This window comes from Eleutherodactylus coqui, chromosome 13 (assembly GCF_035609145.1).
Source record: "Eleutherodactylus coqui strain aEleCoq1 chromosome 13, aEleCoq1.hap1, whole genome shotgun sequence".
Taxonomy (NCBI): Eukaryota; Metazoa; Chordata; class Amphibia; order Anura; family Eleutherodactylidae; genus Eleutherodactylus; species Eleutherodactylus coqui.
This window is the reverse complement of record NC_089849.1, coordinates 84,047,601-84,062,471: the sequence shown is the minus strand read 5'-3', so window position 1 is coordinate 84,062,471 and position 14,871 is coordinate 84,047,601. Positions and strand designations below refer to the sequence as shown.

General features: G+C 45.7%; 1 protein-coding gene across 5 annotated transcripts in view; it reads right to left on the bottom strand.

Moving 5' to 3' along the window:
• Positions 1-3,597: 3,597 nt before the first annotated feature.
• The window catches only part of HGS (hepatocyte growth factor-regulated tyrosine kinase substrate), a 23,390-nt gene continuing 12,116 nt past the window's right edge, over positions 3,598-14,871 (bottom strand). For 3 of the 5 annotated variants that reach the window (XM_066587148.1, XM_066587152.1, XM_066587151.1), the window contains exons 14-21: positions 12,971-13,184; positions 12,696-12,868; positions 11,748-11,888; positions 11,480-11,657; positions 11,266-11,393; positions 9,215-9,319; positions 5,702-5,797; positions 3,598-4,980 (exon numbers count right to left, since the gene is read on the bottom strand). In XM_066587148.1, coding sequence (XP_066443245.1) covers positions 4,879-4,980; positions 5,702-5,797; positions 9,215-9,319; positions 11,266-11,393; positions 11,480-11,657; positions 11,748-11,888; positions 12,696-12,868; positions 12,971-13,184 — 1,137 coding nt within the window. In that variant the 3' untranslated portion in view covers positions 3,598-4,878. The remainder of the gene's footprint in view (positions 4,981-5,701; positions 5,798-9,214; positions 9,320-11,265; positions 11,394-11,479; positions 11,658-11,747; positions 11,889-12,695; positions 12,869-12,970; positions 13,185-14,871) is intronic. The other 2 variants (XM_066587150.1, XM_066587153.1) reach the window with 1 other exon arrangement.

The window sequence follows — 14,871 nt, the reverse complement described above, 5'->3', positions numbered from 1 at the left end:
ATATCAGCAGGTCTTTCTTAGTGTTACTTCAGATCGGAAACTGTGTTCACTATTGTTTAAAGTTAGTTTTTCTTTTGCCAAGGAATAACGCCACTCTTGTCCACAGGCTAGATCTGGTATTGCAACTCAAGTCCATTCAACTACAACACTAATCCACAGAAAAGCGGAATGTTGTGTCTTATAAAAAAAAATCCTTTATTACAAGATACCATAGTGTAGCCACTCCTTATAGATATCTCTACTAAGAGTAAAACTTCTATACTTGAGCACCAGAAGCCACAAGACAGATTTATACACTGTAAATGAAAAGAATGGCTCCGATCATTTTTCTGACATGCTAGTGATGCTAACATATAGTTGTGGTCAACATTATCAGCAGCCCTGAAGATTAAGTACATCAAGAACAAAAATCCCAAAATAAATGCTTTGTGAAACAGCGTGGATACAGAAAACTCATGTTTGATATAGAAAAGCTTAAGATAAAACAAAAAAGTACCGGTAGTAAAAAAAATTGGAACCAATACCAGGGTACAATGAGGCTAGGGCTCCGTGACGACTTCTGGCCCTGGTACCTTGCAGCCATTGAAGGATTCCATGCCCATACCGGTAGTTATGTTAGAAGTCATGATTTCACTTTATCAAAGTTTGTTATTCCCCGAGTTGGAATACTTGCTTTAACAGTAGATGGATATGTGACAAAATGCTGATTTTGATCAGGTGATGTCTCCATTTACATGTATGGCAATGTGTATCTGCTCCCTATAAGTTATTGTGTAACAGTCTTGGGTTGAAGGTTTGATTTTATTGAAAATATATATTTAAAAGAAATGAATAGGGTCAGTGTGTATGTTGCAGGTTGCTGCAACTGAGCTGCACCAAAAGTCATAGTGTAGCTCTAGCCTTAAAGGAGATGTCTCGAGGAAGCAGTGATTTTTTTTTTTTGCCCAGTCCCCCTAATTAAGCATACATTACTAATTACCCCTGTAAATGACTTTCCTAGCTGGTTTGTACTTACCGTTCCAGCAACTTATAAAAGTTTCCCCAAGATGGCCGCCGGCTCTTTCCCCGTCGCTCGCTGCAGCCCGACGTGCGCGCTCCCGAGACGCTGCCAGCAACCGGACGCCCCGCAGCTGCCGACCAGACGCCCCGCAGCCGCCGACCAGTCACCCACCGCCAGGCAGCAGGTAACCGGCGCTAGCCCCCGGCTCCCCAGCGCTACGCTCCCGGCTCCCCAGCGCTAGACCCTCAGCCCAGGTGAAGGCCCCGGAGCCCAGCGCTAGGTTCCGGAGCCTTCACCTGTCAGTGAACATCACCCCCGACCCATCACTTACCCCCCTGGCCCAGCGCTAGTTCCCCCGGCCTAGCGACAGCCCCTCCCATCGCAGCGACAGCCCCCCCCCCCCTAGCGACAGCCCCCCCCCCCCCATCGCAGCGACAGCGACGACAGCCCCCCCCCCCCATCGCAGCGACAGCGACGACAGCCCCCCCCCCATCGCAGCGACAGCGACGACAGCCCCCCCCCCCCCCCCCCCGGCGCAGCGGCAGCCCCCCCGGCCCATCACTTACCTGGACAGCAGGACAGCTGGGCGGCTTCTCCGGACAGCTGGGCGGCTCTGCACCTTCCTCTAACAGAGGATGGTACAGAATGGCCGCTCCAGCGCGCTCCCGAGCAGTGACAGCTCGTCTGCGCATGCGCAGAAGAGCTGTAGCGGGGAGCACACTGAAGCGGCTCGTGCTGAAAGGAGAAGACCGGACTGCGCAAGCGCGTCTAAAAAAGCCAGCGAATTTAGACGGAACCATGGAGACGAGGACGCTAGCAACGGAGCAGGTAAGTGAATAACTTTTGTATGGCTCATATTTAATGCACGATGTACATTACTAAGTGCATTAATATGGCCATACGGAAGTGTATAACCCCACTTGGTTTCGCGAGACCACCCCTTTAACCCTTTCCAATCCAATTTGCATCCTGGTTTTCCTAGAGGGCTTACTCTTTTTCTTCTGTTCTATAACGGCGCTATCTGCTGGCTAAAGCCAGTACTGCATGAGGTGACAAGTTGGATAGGCTCCGACAGCAGAGAGGCTGGCAATATACAGTAAGAGAACCCCGATGAATGTCTTCCAACATCAGAGCTGTACAGCCTTAAATCATGTCTTCAGACGTCAGATAGTGGATTGGAAAGGGTTAATGGCACCCTCCGTTTAATCTGAAACAAAGGACAAAAATCAGAGTGACCGGTGCTTAAATAGAATTTACTCACTTCTCCCCATCTTTTCAGGATTTGGACAGTCTTGCTCTTCTGGACACAGCACATGGCCATCATAAGGGCAATTAACCAGAGGACAGACAATTCTAAGTGGAGGTCTGTCCTACAGAGAAGTTGCCGAGAAAGCCAAGGTGGCCGCCGATAGTTTCCTATACCATCAAAAGGAACTTGGAAACTGACAGGAAGATGTCTGGCAGACAACAAAATCAGATGACAAGTTTTTGAGAGCCGACCGTTTGCTTAATCGGCGCCTCACAGCACAAAATCTTCAAGGACAGCTTAGTGCTGTAAAAAATAAACAAGTTTCCATTTCAACTGTGAAAAGGCTTCTAGCTGCAGGTCTGACAGAGGATCTGTAAGGCTGGGTCCACACAGGGCGGATTTGCAGCGGAAATTCCGTCCAGAATTTCGTTGCGGCAAATCCTCCTGCAGACGCTTATCCCAGGATTAGCCGGCCACGTGGACGGGATGGTAAATCCATCACAGCCAAGCCGGCGTTGCGGCGCAGATTCCCCGGCCGCAGCATGTCCATTCGGAAAAGCGTGCGGCCAAGCAACTCCAAAACCTGAGGATAAGTGCCACGGATTTTGAAGCAGCACTTTCCCGGCGAAAATCTTGCAGGTTTTTTTTGCTGCGGCCAAACCGCGAGATTTCCGCCAGGAATACGCCGTGTGGGAACCCAGCCTAAGAAAGCCATGGCTAGGAATGCAAAATATAAAAAAAATTAAAAGGCTTGCAGAACCCCCCGGTGAACTGCTAAACAGTGTAAGGCGTTATGGACTCCTTAATCAAAACGTGGCATCTTTGGTACATCACACAGGGTTGTGGAACAGCGTCAAGTAGGTAAAATGAGGTTTCCTCAATGTGAAGCCAACTATCAAACAGAGGAGGAAGCGTGATGGTCTGGGACTTTTGCTGGATTCCAAGTTGGCAACTTGCACGTGGTAACTGGCATACTTGGGGGAAAAAAGTAACACCATGGTATTTTGATACGCCTCTGGTGTACGCCTAGTTGGTCAGGGGTTCATATTACAGCAAGACAATGATGCAAAACATACTTCTAGGTTATGTCAGAACTACTTAAGACAGCAAGAAGCTGGTAGGTTTCAAAGAATGGGATTGCATGCACAGTCTCCAGACGTCATCTCAAAACGAGCACAATAGGGTTTAACTGGACAAAAGGGCAAAGCAAAGCAACCTACAAGTGCAGCACATTTGTGGGAGCCCCTGCAACAATGCTGAAATGACATTTCTGATTGCAGTTGTAGAATGAAGCCTTGATGGTGTAAAGCCGTTCTATCGGCTACTTTGAAGAATCAAACCTCTAGAATTGGTGAAACAAAGTTGATCCATTTTTATTCATCTTGTTTATTTGTTCTATGCTTTCATTTCACAGTACATTTGAGACATTAAAATGTGTAAATACCAATAAAAACTGGAAACATTGAAGTTTTCTAAAACCTCTGACTGGTAGTGTACATATCCACTGATTCCTGGAGAGATGGTATATTAAATCAAGGATGCAATATGGTGGACCACAACTGTACATCCTCTGTCCTACTGAGGAGACAAGAACTGTGAAAACTACAAGTAATGCTTCATATATCTAGATGGGATAGATTGATTATTATTTAAAGGGGCTCTGACAACTATCACTGGGGGTAAAGGCCCATTTAGACACGATTCTCACTCAAAAGGCAGTTTGAGTGACAGTTTCGAGCATTCACGTTGCATAAGTGTGTAAATGAAGGCTCACGCTGTATACAGAGGACAAGCGGGACCGCTATCTTCTGCATACAGCTGTTGTCTTCTCGGAGCTCTCAGCTGGTATACAGCTAAGCGCTCCGAGCGTGGTGTGTAGAAGACAGCTGGAGCACTGTCTTCTTCATATTCCGGCTGTGTTCTCCGAGCGGGATACCTCTGAAACAATAGTATCCCGCTGAGAACTCAGCGCACGGTCCTGATGAGAGTCATCGTTGTCTATCAGCTAACTGAAAGACAACGATGAACGACTTGTTAATAAAAACTGCATGATGTCTGTGCAGTTAGACAACGATTCTCGCTCAAAAGACGGCTTTGAGCGAGAATCGTTGGGTCTAAATGGGCCTTCACTCTGCCAGGATCCCTGACAATCAGCTGCTATTGCCACTTGCCTAAATCATATTCAAATCAATGGGCAGCTGTACAACTGAATACAATGGAAGTGACTGGTCCTCCAGAGTGTGACGTCTTCCCTCTTTTCCTCCATGTGTCTTAATACATCATACGAAAAAGGGATTCTAGAATGCGAACAATTCCTTTAATAAGACAGGTCCAGTTAGATTGGTTTCACATCAGCAGCAGCAGCTGGCACTATGTTAGACCCGCTATCAATATAAAGCAATTCTAAGACACAGAATCTACATGGAGTTTACAATATTAGTTGACAGCAGCAGTTTACCAGCATCATGGATGTGAAGCAGGCAGGCAAACAGGAGGTGAAGCTAGGCAGACACTGAGAATGGCCGTTACATGAATGTAGTGTTTTACTGCAGCAGTATGCATGCTACACGCGTTGGTGGGAATCGCCAGCGGGGATCGGTTAAGTGAACAAATAGTGGGTCTTCTGGGATCAATCGAAGGAGATCAACTGGGCCTCGCTTCCGCCCTGCACCTGCTGACCGTGCGCCGCCTGCTGCTGCGGAGGCTGCTGCTGACCGGCACCGACTGGCATCTACAAAACATAATGCAGAGTACTGAAACATACTTACACTGTAATAACTGGTACATGAGAGCGCTGAATTAGGGGTATACCTCCTATCTTAAAGCCGTTTTCAGCTTAATGATACCAAAAGCAGAAGAATCTGTATGACATAGCGCAGTGGGCAACAACTTGCAGGCACTTAGTGAATGCTGGGAGTTTCGCATCAGCCGTGGGGGCAGGCTACACCTATTTTACCCCATGCACAAATTATGCACCAGGGTCGTATGGAATCCTTACAAAGGCAAAATGGAAATCCGGTCTTCAGGGTTCAAGTCCTTTAAAACAAATTCTCACTATGTGCCACATGTTAAAAGGGGTTGCATCAAGAGGAAATATGTCATTTTTAGAACTGCATCCCCTTCTGGATCTGGCTTGTGGATGTGCCAGCTGGGGGGGGAGGGGGTATGGGGAAATCGCAACTGAATGCTGCTCATAGACATGGAAAAGCGATTTTTAATAGCATGTCTACGGGCAGCATCTGCTCCGGATTCCAGAATGCAAGTACGCCGTTGTACATTAGGCCTATGGCCAGCTTCAGAGAGCACATTATGTTGCATATTTTGCACCCGTTGTATGGTAGTGTCCTGACCATATGACTAGTGACCAGAACTCACATCATCATAGTGTCCGTCATGCGTTTTTATATATGGCTCAGTTTCTGCAATATGTATAAATCAGATGCGACACTTACAGGTTGATAAATAGGTTGTTGTCCGGGGAGGTAAGGCTGCTGGGAAGGCATGTTGCTCATTGCTGGGTCTTGTCCAGGGAGACTAGTCATGATGTTCTAGGATGAAAAAACAAAACCTGGATTGGTCTACAATGCACAGAGAGTGGATATGGTGCAGAAGAGCTGCTCCAGTGGTGGGAAGGTACTTATCCTAATTAGGTATCCTGGTGGTGAAGTAGTAAAAGATGCATGCACATGGGGAAATGGGTGCGGCCAACCCAGTATCCGTACAATCCATGGGTTGACGTATAATAAAGGTAGTGATGAAGGTCAAGAAAAAAAAAACATTAAAGGACATTAAATAATAATGGCGCTAAAAACAATATAACTACAGGAAGAGGTACATTGCTGATCGTGATAGCGGCATACAGAGAGGAATACGTAGTGGGTTGCGATCAGACACAAATGGCAACAGTGTTTACTAGGCTGAGAGTTTGGAAATAAACAAGCACGGCGATGGACCCTTCCAAGCAGGAGTGGAAAATGAGTGTTGTGAATGGAATGCAGAGAATGTAGGGATAACAATTGGATGGGAGTAGGGCCCAATGTCCACCGGCAGATCCGATTTGTGGAAGATCTGCAATTCAAACCGCCATAAGGAAGCACAGGCGTCCGCAGCCAAATTAAAGCAGACCTTTTGTTCCGGAAAACATATCGCTGCATGCTCCATTACCGTGCAGGTCCACTGAAGTCGTACAATCCGCGGCCCATTCGCAATTCAATGGTGGACGAACCGCGGATTCCGCTAGAAAGCAGGCGTTCAAAAGAAAAAATGTACTGCGCATGTGGGGCAGCGCGCCGGCTAGCACTTACACACACAACTGCAGTACAGAGAAAGAAGACCCGGGACAGGCACGCAGAAGAGACCCGGGACAGGCACGCAGAAGAGACCCGGGACAGGCACGCAGAAGAGACCCGGGACAGGCACGCAGAAGAGACCCGGGACAGGCACCGTAGGGTCTCCGGCCACGTGCAGGGTCGGATTCCGCTGCGGGCTCCCACATGCAGAATCAGATCTGCCCATGGACATGAGGCCTAACTAATAAATGAGTAAAAAAACACACACAACACATGCAACCTCACATGCGGGTGCCCACAGATACTACTGCCTGAGATAATGCAGGACGCATGAAAACAGAATGGGATGCAGCTGTGCGGAAGTGTGACTGAGTTTAAGAGTCAAATTTGGCAGGAAAAACTGCGGACATGCGATTACACCGCTGCCAGGCACTCATGGCTTCCCAACGCGGCAAAACAGCGCATGCACGAGGGAGAACGCAGCGGCGAGCAAGGGAAACAATGCTCATCACTGCACCTAGTGTCAGAGGAACGGAACAGTGGGAGTAGAGTAGGTAAGGAACAATTGGGCGCTGGGGGGGGGGGGGGGTAATCTGATTATGCAGGATAGAAGTGCGAGGATCATCTATTTGTACAGGAACAATGGCAACAGGAGGGGTGGTGGTGGTGGGGTAAGCTGATTATGTAGATTGGAAGTGTGAGGATCACTGAGAAGATAAAGGGAGGAATGGGTATATTAACAAAACGGATGTATGGAGTGAAGCATGCGTCTAGTTTATAGGAATGTACATGGATGGATGACAAATGACAAAATATTGTTATTAATGATAGCTGTATATGTAAAATAATAAAATGGGGAGAAGAACGAACACTGGTGTAATTACTAGATTAACTAATGACATGTTATTGTTATACCACAAATGTATGAAAGCCCACACGAGCGCAACTTAATAAGCACGCAGACCGCTACGTATTACTCTCCAGTGTGCCGCTACTAGGATCAGCAGTACTCATCCCTGCATTGTTTTTATTGCCAGTATCATTATTTTATGTCCTTTAACCTATGCTGTATATTTAACCCCTTCATGACGCCCCCCCCCTTTTTTCCCCCCCATTTTCGTCCAACCCCCCCCCCCCCCTTAAAAAAAAAAAAAAAAGAAAAAGTAACTCCCTTATTTATCCATCAACGTCGCTGTATGAGGGCTTGTTTTTTGCAGGACAAGGTATATTTTTCAATGGTGATATTTAAAGTACCATATAATGTACTGAAAAAAATTACAAGTGGAGTAAAGTGAAAAAAAAAAAAAAAAAGACATTCCACCATCTTTCAGTGCGTCTTGTTTCTCCGGCGCACAAACTGCAACAAAAACGACATGAATACTTTATTCTATGGGTCAGTACGATTACTGCCATACCAAACTTGTGTAGTTTTTTTTTTACTATACTACTACTTTTTTTTTGAAAGACTTAATTTTTTTCAATTATTTTCTGTCGGCATCTTGTACATGCAATAACTTTTTTATTTTTGCGTCGGTGCAGTTCAGCGAGGGCTCATTTTTGCGGGATGTCCTGTTATTTCCATTAGTACTAATTCGGAATATGTACGACTTTTTGTTCGCTTTTAATTGCGGTTTTTTTTCTGGGATACAGGGTGACTGAAAAAGTGCATTTCTGGCGTTCTATTTTTTTACAACGTTCACCGTAGGGGGTAAATAATGCACTACTTTGATAAATCAGACTTTTACGGAGGCGGCGATACGAAATATGTATTTTTATTTTATTATTTAGACTTTTTAATTATAGATATGGCAAAAGGGGGGTGATTCAAAATTACTTTTTTTTTTACAATTAAAAAAACCATTGGTCTTTTTTTAACTTTACTTTTAAGTCCCCCTGGGAGACTACAATATGCGATTATTTGATTGCTCCTGCAGTATGACGTAATGCTATAGCATTATGTCATACTGCATTCTGACAGGCAGCCTATCAAGCCACTCCACAGCCTTTCAGAAGGCCCCCAGCAGCCATGAAACCTGCACGGCTCCCCCGATCTCACCACGGTGGGAGGGACACACACGGGGCCCCCGAACATCAGGGGCTTTAAATGTCGCCGTCAGAACTGACAGCGGCATTTAAAGAGTTAATAGCTGCGATCGGCCGAATGTCCGATCACGGCTATTGCCCGCGGGTGTCAGCTGTACTACACAGCCGACGCACGCGCTGCATACATACCCCGACGCTCCAGGAAGTAAATGTACGTCCTGGAGCAGGAAGGGGTTAATATGTCCTTTACACGCAATCATTCTACTTCTATCATTCCACAATGGTTTTGCTCCATAAATACGGTATTACACACACACATTGTGTCTTATCTCCCCCCCCCCCCCAACTTCTGTTTCCTCTGTATCTCCCCACTATGCCTTCATGTATATTGTATACAGTGCGCTCGCTGCAATACTGAAGCACGGCGTCATCCAAGCTGGTTTTATCAAGTAAAAACATATTGTTTCATGACCAAGGACCCGTGTATCGCATGTACATGTGAGGGTTGTCCCTTTTTCTTGACCTTCATCACTACAATGGACAGAGGGATTGAACAGGTTTTTTTTTTTACATTGATTAATTCAGTTATTCAAGAAAGATCCTTTTAAAGTATTTCACCCCATTTGGACTGACCTGCATATTGTAAGGCTGATAACCCATGGGTACGGGCTGTGCACCCATATAAGTCATTCCGCTGGCTGGAGGATTCTGGGAAGGGAGGCTCTGGGAGGCCACGCTCTTTAAAAACAAGCAGAAAAACATTTAGTTGACTTCTAGATAATACACATTGTAGGGTAGATCCGCCTGAACTAATTCTAATCCAGCCTACAATGCCAAGGAGCAATGCCAACCCACATTCTCCTCAATGCTGCTCTATTCTTTGCTCGGACAGGCGGTTCCTGCATGAAGCTTGTAAGAACTGAACTGAAGTCTCCCATTATAATTCTTCAGACTATTAGATTCCCTAATGAAGCATTCTCTAACCCGCACAGCGGCCGTCCGCAGGCATTTAGTTTATGCATGATTGTGGTGGGAATTCACAGGCTGAAGAGTCCTATTTAAAGGGGTTCTCCAGGTACAATACTATTAACGACTTCTCCTCGGGATAGGTCACCAACAATATTCTACCTGGAAAACCATTGAGAAGCAATATTGTACCATTCTGTGTCTTTACGAGTCATCCGGGTATCACAGACAGAGGAATGTGAGGTTATCTCATGGAGGTCACAGAAGGAGGGGGAGAAGCTCCAGTTAGTTCTTCCCTTCATACAGAGTGAACTACATGCGGCCCCAGGAAGGGGCGAAAGACGAGAGACTGTAAAGCTAGTCTTTGTTCAAGAAATACACCCGCCTATAATAAATCTACACACATTTATTAGGGCAAACGTACTCCGTCATGTAGATATATAATACTTTATACACATATGATGTTTATATCCTTTATGCAGCTCCAATACTGCCAGTGTACAAGCCAAGAAATGGAACTAATTAATGATCCTAGAAATAGGTAACATACAGGTTTGGCCAGAGAAGAGTTAATAGACCAACCAACAACCCAGAGGAAAGTTCTGCCTTTAAGCCAATGTCACCGCACAGACTGAGGTTCAAGGACTAATGAGAACAAGTGGATTGTAATAAGCTATACGTATTCACAAACCAGGTTATCTCAGCCCATTAACCCTTTGCAATCCAATTTTAGATTCAGGGTTTCCTAGGGGGTTTTCTCTTTCTGCCATCTGCTGGCTAGAGCCAGTACTGCAGAATGGGATATGCTGGAGAGGCCAGTAATATACAGTAAGAATACCCTGCCATACTTTATTTTAGCGTAAATTTAATAAATTTACTAATAAAAAAAAAACAAAACCTGTAAATGTTAAAAAAGTAATTTTTTTAGCACTTTACCCCCGACAAAAAGTGTCAGTGAAAAAGATATTAAAAAATTAGCCCTATATGTCATGGAAAAAAAAATGCAGCAAAAATAATTTTGGTAGCTGAGGGGAAAACAAATATGGCAGTTAAACCACCACATGGGTAAAAGCCCTAAAAAGTGTCTGGTACTTAAAGTACAGAACAGCCTGTTCCTTCAGGGGTTAATGTCTGTGTAAAACCTATAACTATTAGCGCCTGTTCCCAAATAAAGGAGAAATGGTCTTGATTACACAAGTTCTGTGTGGCAGTCAGTTTTGTGAGCGGCTCATAACTCAACCTGTTTTGAATTCGGAAAGCAGGACTCTACCTGTAGCGCTCCATGGCACTAACACCCCTTTACACTGCGCCAAGGTCTCAACATTTATCTTTTCTCTCCAATTAAAACAAAACAGGTGAGAGTTGCTGTGAGGACGGTTTCACACAGGTGTTTAGGGAAACACCGCCAGCTTTTGATGCAGTTTTGTGACCCCAAACCAGACCCAGATCCAGTAATAAGTCCTTGCTTTATGCACAATGTAGTCTAAACGACTGATCCAGCACTAAATCTTAGGATGGTGTCCTATACTGAAACAACAACAGTGTACTTGAAGAGGAAGGCATGGATGTGCTCCATGATGGTACGGCACACGAGCCAAGTTGAAGAGCGGCATGTGAGAAGCAGAAATTAACTTTCCACAGGGACCCAGCGCACTACACCATCGTGTAGTGCATCAATGCCTTCCTATTCAACGATTCTATTTCAATATTAGCCTTACCTGGTAGGGCTGTGTTGGGGTAGGCTGGTAAGACGTATATGCTGGGTTGGTAGTTGCCACAGGTTGGCCCTGTTGAGCTGCTGGGGCAGATCCTGCTGGGTACATGTATGCATTTACCATGTTGGGATCTGTAGGAATACAATAAAGAACGTATAAGAAACACTAATGGGTACATGAATACATAACTACCATTCCATACCCAACTTGTACTTACCAGCACCAGGCACTGGCATGGTAGGATAAGGAGCAGACGTAGTCTGTCCAGGTTGATTCATGTATACCCCATGCATAGGGGACCCCTCCACTGACCCAGAAGGACTAAACGTACCGGAATAAGCATTAGGGCCTGAAGGTGGATACATGACCCCACCAGATGATGGCAGTGACTGCAACTGCAAGACAAGCAAGCAGGAGTTAAAATTTTACCATATCACATATCATACAGTCTTAGAAAAGACCTTTAGCATTAAAGGGCAGCAAACCTGTGCATAGGGAAGCTGAAACGCTGGCATCTGCGCCCTCATCTGAATGGTTTGTTTCTGCTGCTCCAACCTCATCTGTCTCTCCTTTTCTTGTTCTTGCAGGCGCTGGATGGCAAGTTGCCGCTGCATCTCCAAATATTCCTGCAAGATTAAGTTTGACATTTGTTAGCACTCACTTTAGCGTTATTGATATGGTCAGCATTAATGATTTATTTTCTGAGCTTTCTAGCCTGGGAATAGCAGCACCGCGCAGTGTAGAATGGACAGAAAGCAGAAACCTCTTTGCACATGTTGATGGCCCATAACAGTGGTCCTAAAAATACAGGTCATCAATAATAGATCGGTCAGGGTCCCAAGCAAATGACCCTGGCCAATCAGCTGAGCGGGCGCATGCTGTCAGCGGCGCAAATACACAGAGGTCAGCGCTGAAGCCTCTGCTGATCTCCAATGTAGTGGTCTGTGCATGCAACTGCTGGCACGGCTCTCATCAAAATCAATGGGAGCCGTGCCTGTAGTTACAAGTGCAGGCCACTACACGGAGGTCAGTGCGGGGGCTTCCGCTCCGACCTCTGTACATTTGCGGTGCTGACAACATTCGCCTGCTCAGCTGATCGGTCGGGTTCCCGAGCGATGGACGGTCTATAACTATTAATGACCCATCCTGATGGTAGGTCATCAATAGAATTTCCCTGGAAAACCCCTTTAAGGCTCAATGCAATGTACTCCTCTAGGCAGCTAATGTTCACATGCGGACATCAGAGACAAGAAGTCTGTATATTCCCGGCATGTGGTATACATACAAGACTCAGATTACATTTTCCTGTTAGTCCAGAAACCTGCGCCAAACTAATTGGTATCAAAATAGTCAACTTTTTACAGAGCGACAAAAATTGATAAAAAGTGAGCAAAAAAGTTGCTCCCTAAAAAAATAGCTTATTGTTGACTCACCTGTTTCTTTTGTCGCATAATCTCTAGCTTCTGAGCCAGCTGAATCTGCCGCTGTCGCTCTGCTTCCTCTGCAGCTCGTCGCAGCTTTTCTCTGTGCTCCTCCCTCAGTGCGTTCAGCGCCCCACGAGCGTCTCGGATCTGGGCCAGCTTGTCCTGCAGACCTTCATAGTACACTGTAGGGAACAAATACATTATATGCCTGATTGAAACTTGAAGATCTTTGTATCATTCCAGAAACTGGTTACACAATGACAAATGCTCTGAGTAGCACGTACATCGCCTCTCATCCAGCTGGTTGAGCAGCTCCAGAAGCTGTGGGTGCATGTTGTTGATCGACTGGAAGAGCGACAGGACGGCAGAATCGTTGGTGATGCTCCTGCCGCGCATGTGGTTGCTCTTCATGCGGTTCACGAAAGTGGTGACTGCGTTCTGGAGAGCCTTCAGGAACTGCTCATGATTTTCTTCAGATTCCCCATTCTGGTATTGCTGCTGGAAGAAAGATGTAATTCAGTCCAGAACATATTTACATATTAGGGCCTGTCCTTGTTCCTTCATTGTTGGCCAGAATCCATTTACAGTTTTCATACCTGGAACCTGCCCTGTTCTCCAAACCCTAAAACTTCTACTTACGGTCGGCTGATTCTACTTCTAGTTGGCAGAGCTTTGTTTTCAATTTGCGATATGCCAGCAAACAACCCCCTCCTCCAGCGAAGGGGGACTTGACCCTGTGAAACTGTAGTTCTCATACCTGCTAGAACGATGCAAGGGTTTGCAGACTACAACACTGAGTTTATACTGGAGCCTGCCGTTCTATATTATGGACAAAGGACAGCCCTCTTCCACACTACTACAAATAATACAGAATTAACACAATAGTGAAAAGACCGGCCTGTAGGATTCCGACTGCAAGATCTCGCAGCGGAATCAGACCCTGTGCCCTGGCGATTATGACCCCTGGCTTACATGTCAGAGGTCTTCTCTCTGCGCTGCAGATGTATCGGCTGGCGCACCACCGCACATGCGTAGTGCAGAGCCATTGTGTCGGCGATTAAGCGGATCTCCGCAGCGACTTATCGCAGGACAGACGGCTTCCAGTGACTGCAATAGAAGCTGTCTGTGCGAGCCTGTGGAAGGCTCGCACTTGAATAGGGCATGCTGCAATTCCCCTCTGGCAAGCGGGAGAAAAAAAAAAAAGAAATCGCAGTTCATTTCCGCTTGTAGGAATAGAAAAGCGTTTTGCATTGCATGTCCTATGGGCTGTATTTGCTGCAGGATCTGGAGGCGGACGCCCACTCCTGATTCCGCAGTGCAAATATGCCCGTGTGCGTTGGGCCGTAATCATAGGCACAGATGACTCCAAAGAATTAAAAGTTCATTAGTAATCTATAGTAATTTATTCCAATGACATCCCAGAATGACAATTATACTTTGTAGAAACACAACAACCGTGCATATATGCCTTTGATTGCACAGTGTTCGCTACCTATAGCTTGTAAACAGAAGAGAGACTTAAGGCCCATTTACACACAACGGTTATCGCTCAAAATTTGTTCAAATGACGGCAGATGAGCGATAATCGTTACGTGTAAACGCTGCCATCGTGCACTTCTCGTCTGAACAATGATTTTAATTTGAGCTTAAAATCCATTGTTCAGCCGCAGAGAGAAAGTATCTCTCAACAGACCACATGCTGTGTTCTCAGCGGGTGCCGGAAGATTACATTGTATTCTGCCAACAGCCCGTGTAAGAACGCTGCATCTGTGAGCAGACCCCAGCCCACATGCTAGGGCTCTGCAAACAGCTCCCGGAGACCATTTCACACACAAATTAAGCTGATAAAGTGTTAATGGACATTAGTGTCCATTAACACTTTATGCAAAATGATCGCTAAAACGGTCAATCGTTTGAAAGATTGTCTTTGCGTATAAATGGGCCTTTATTGTACATGTTACATGTAGGTATCACCCATATTTCTTAACAGATTGTAAGCTCTTCACTCACATTTACTACTATATGCAATCTCTGATTTTGTCTGTACCTGTACCCTCTCATATTTAAAGTGCTGCAGAATATGTTGGCGATCTATAAAGAGGATTACTATACAAGTGCTAAAACAAGTATGTACAGCCCCTTCTGGGCCAAGTGCCACACTGTCAGGTTGTTGAACTTGAAAGCA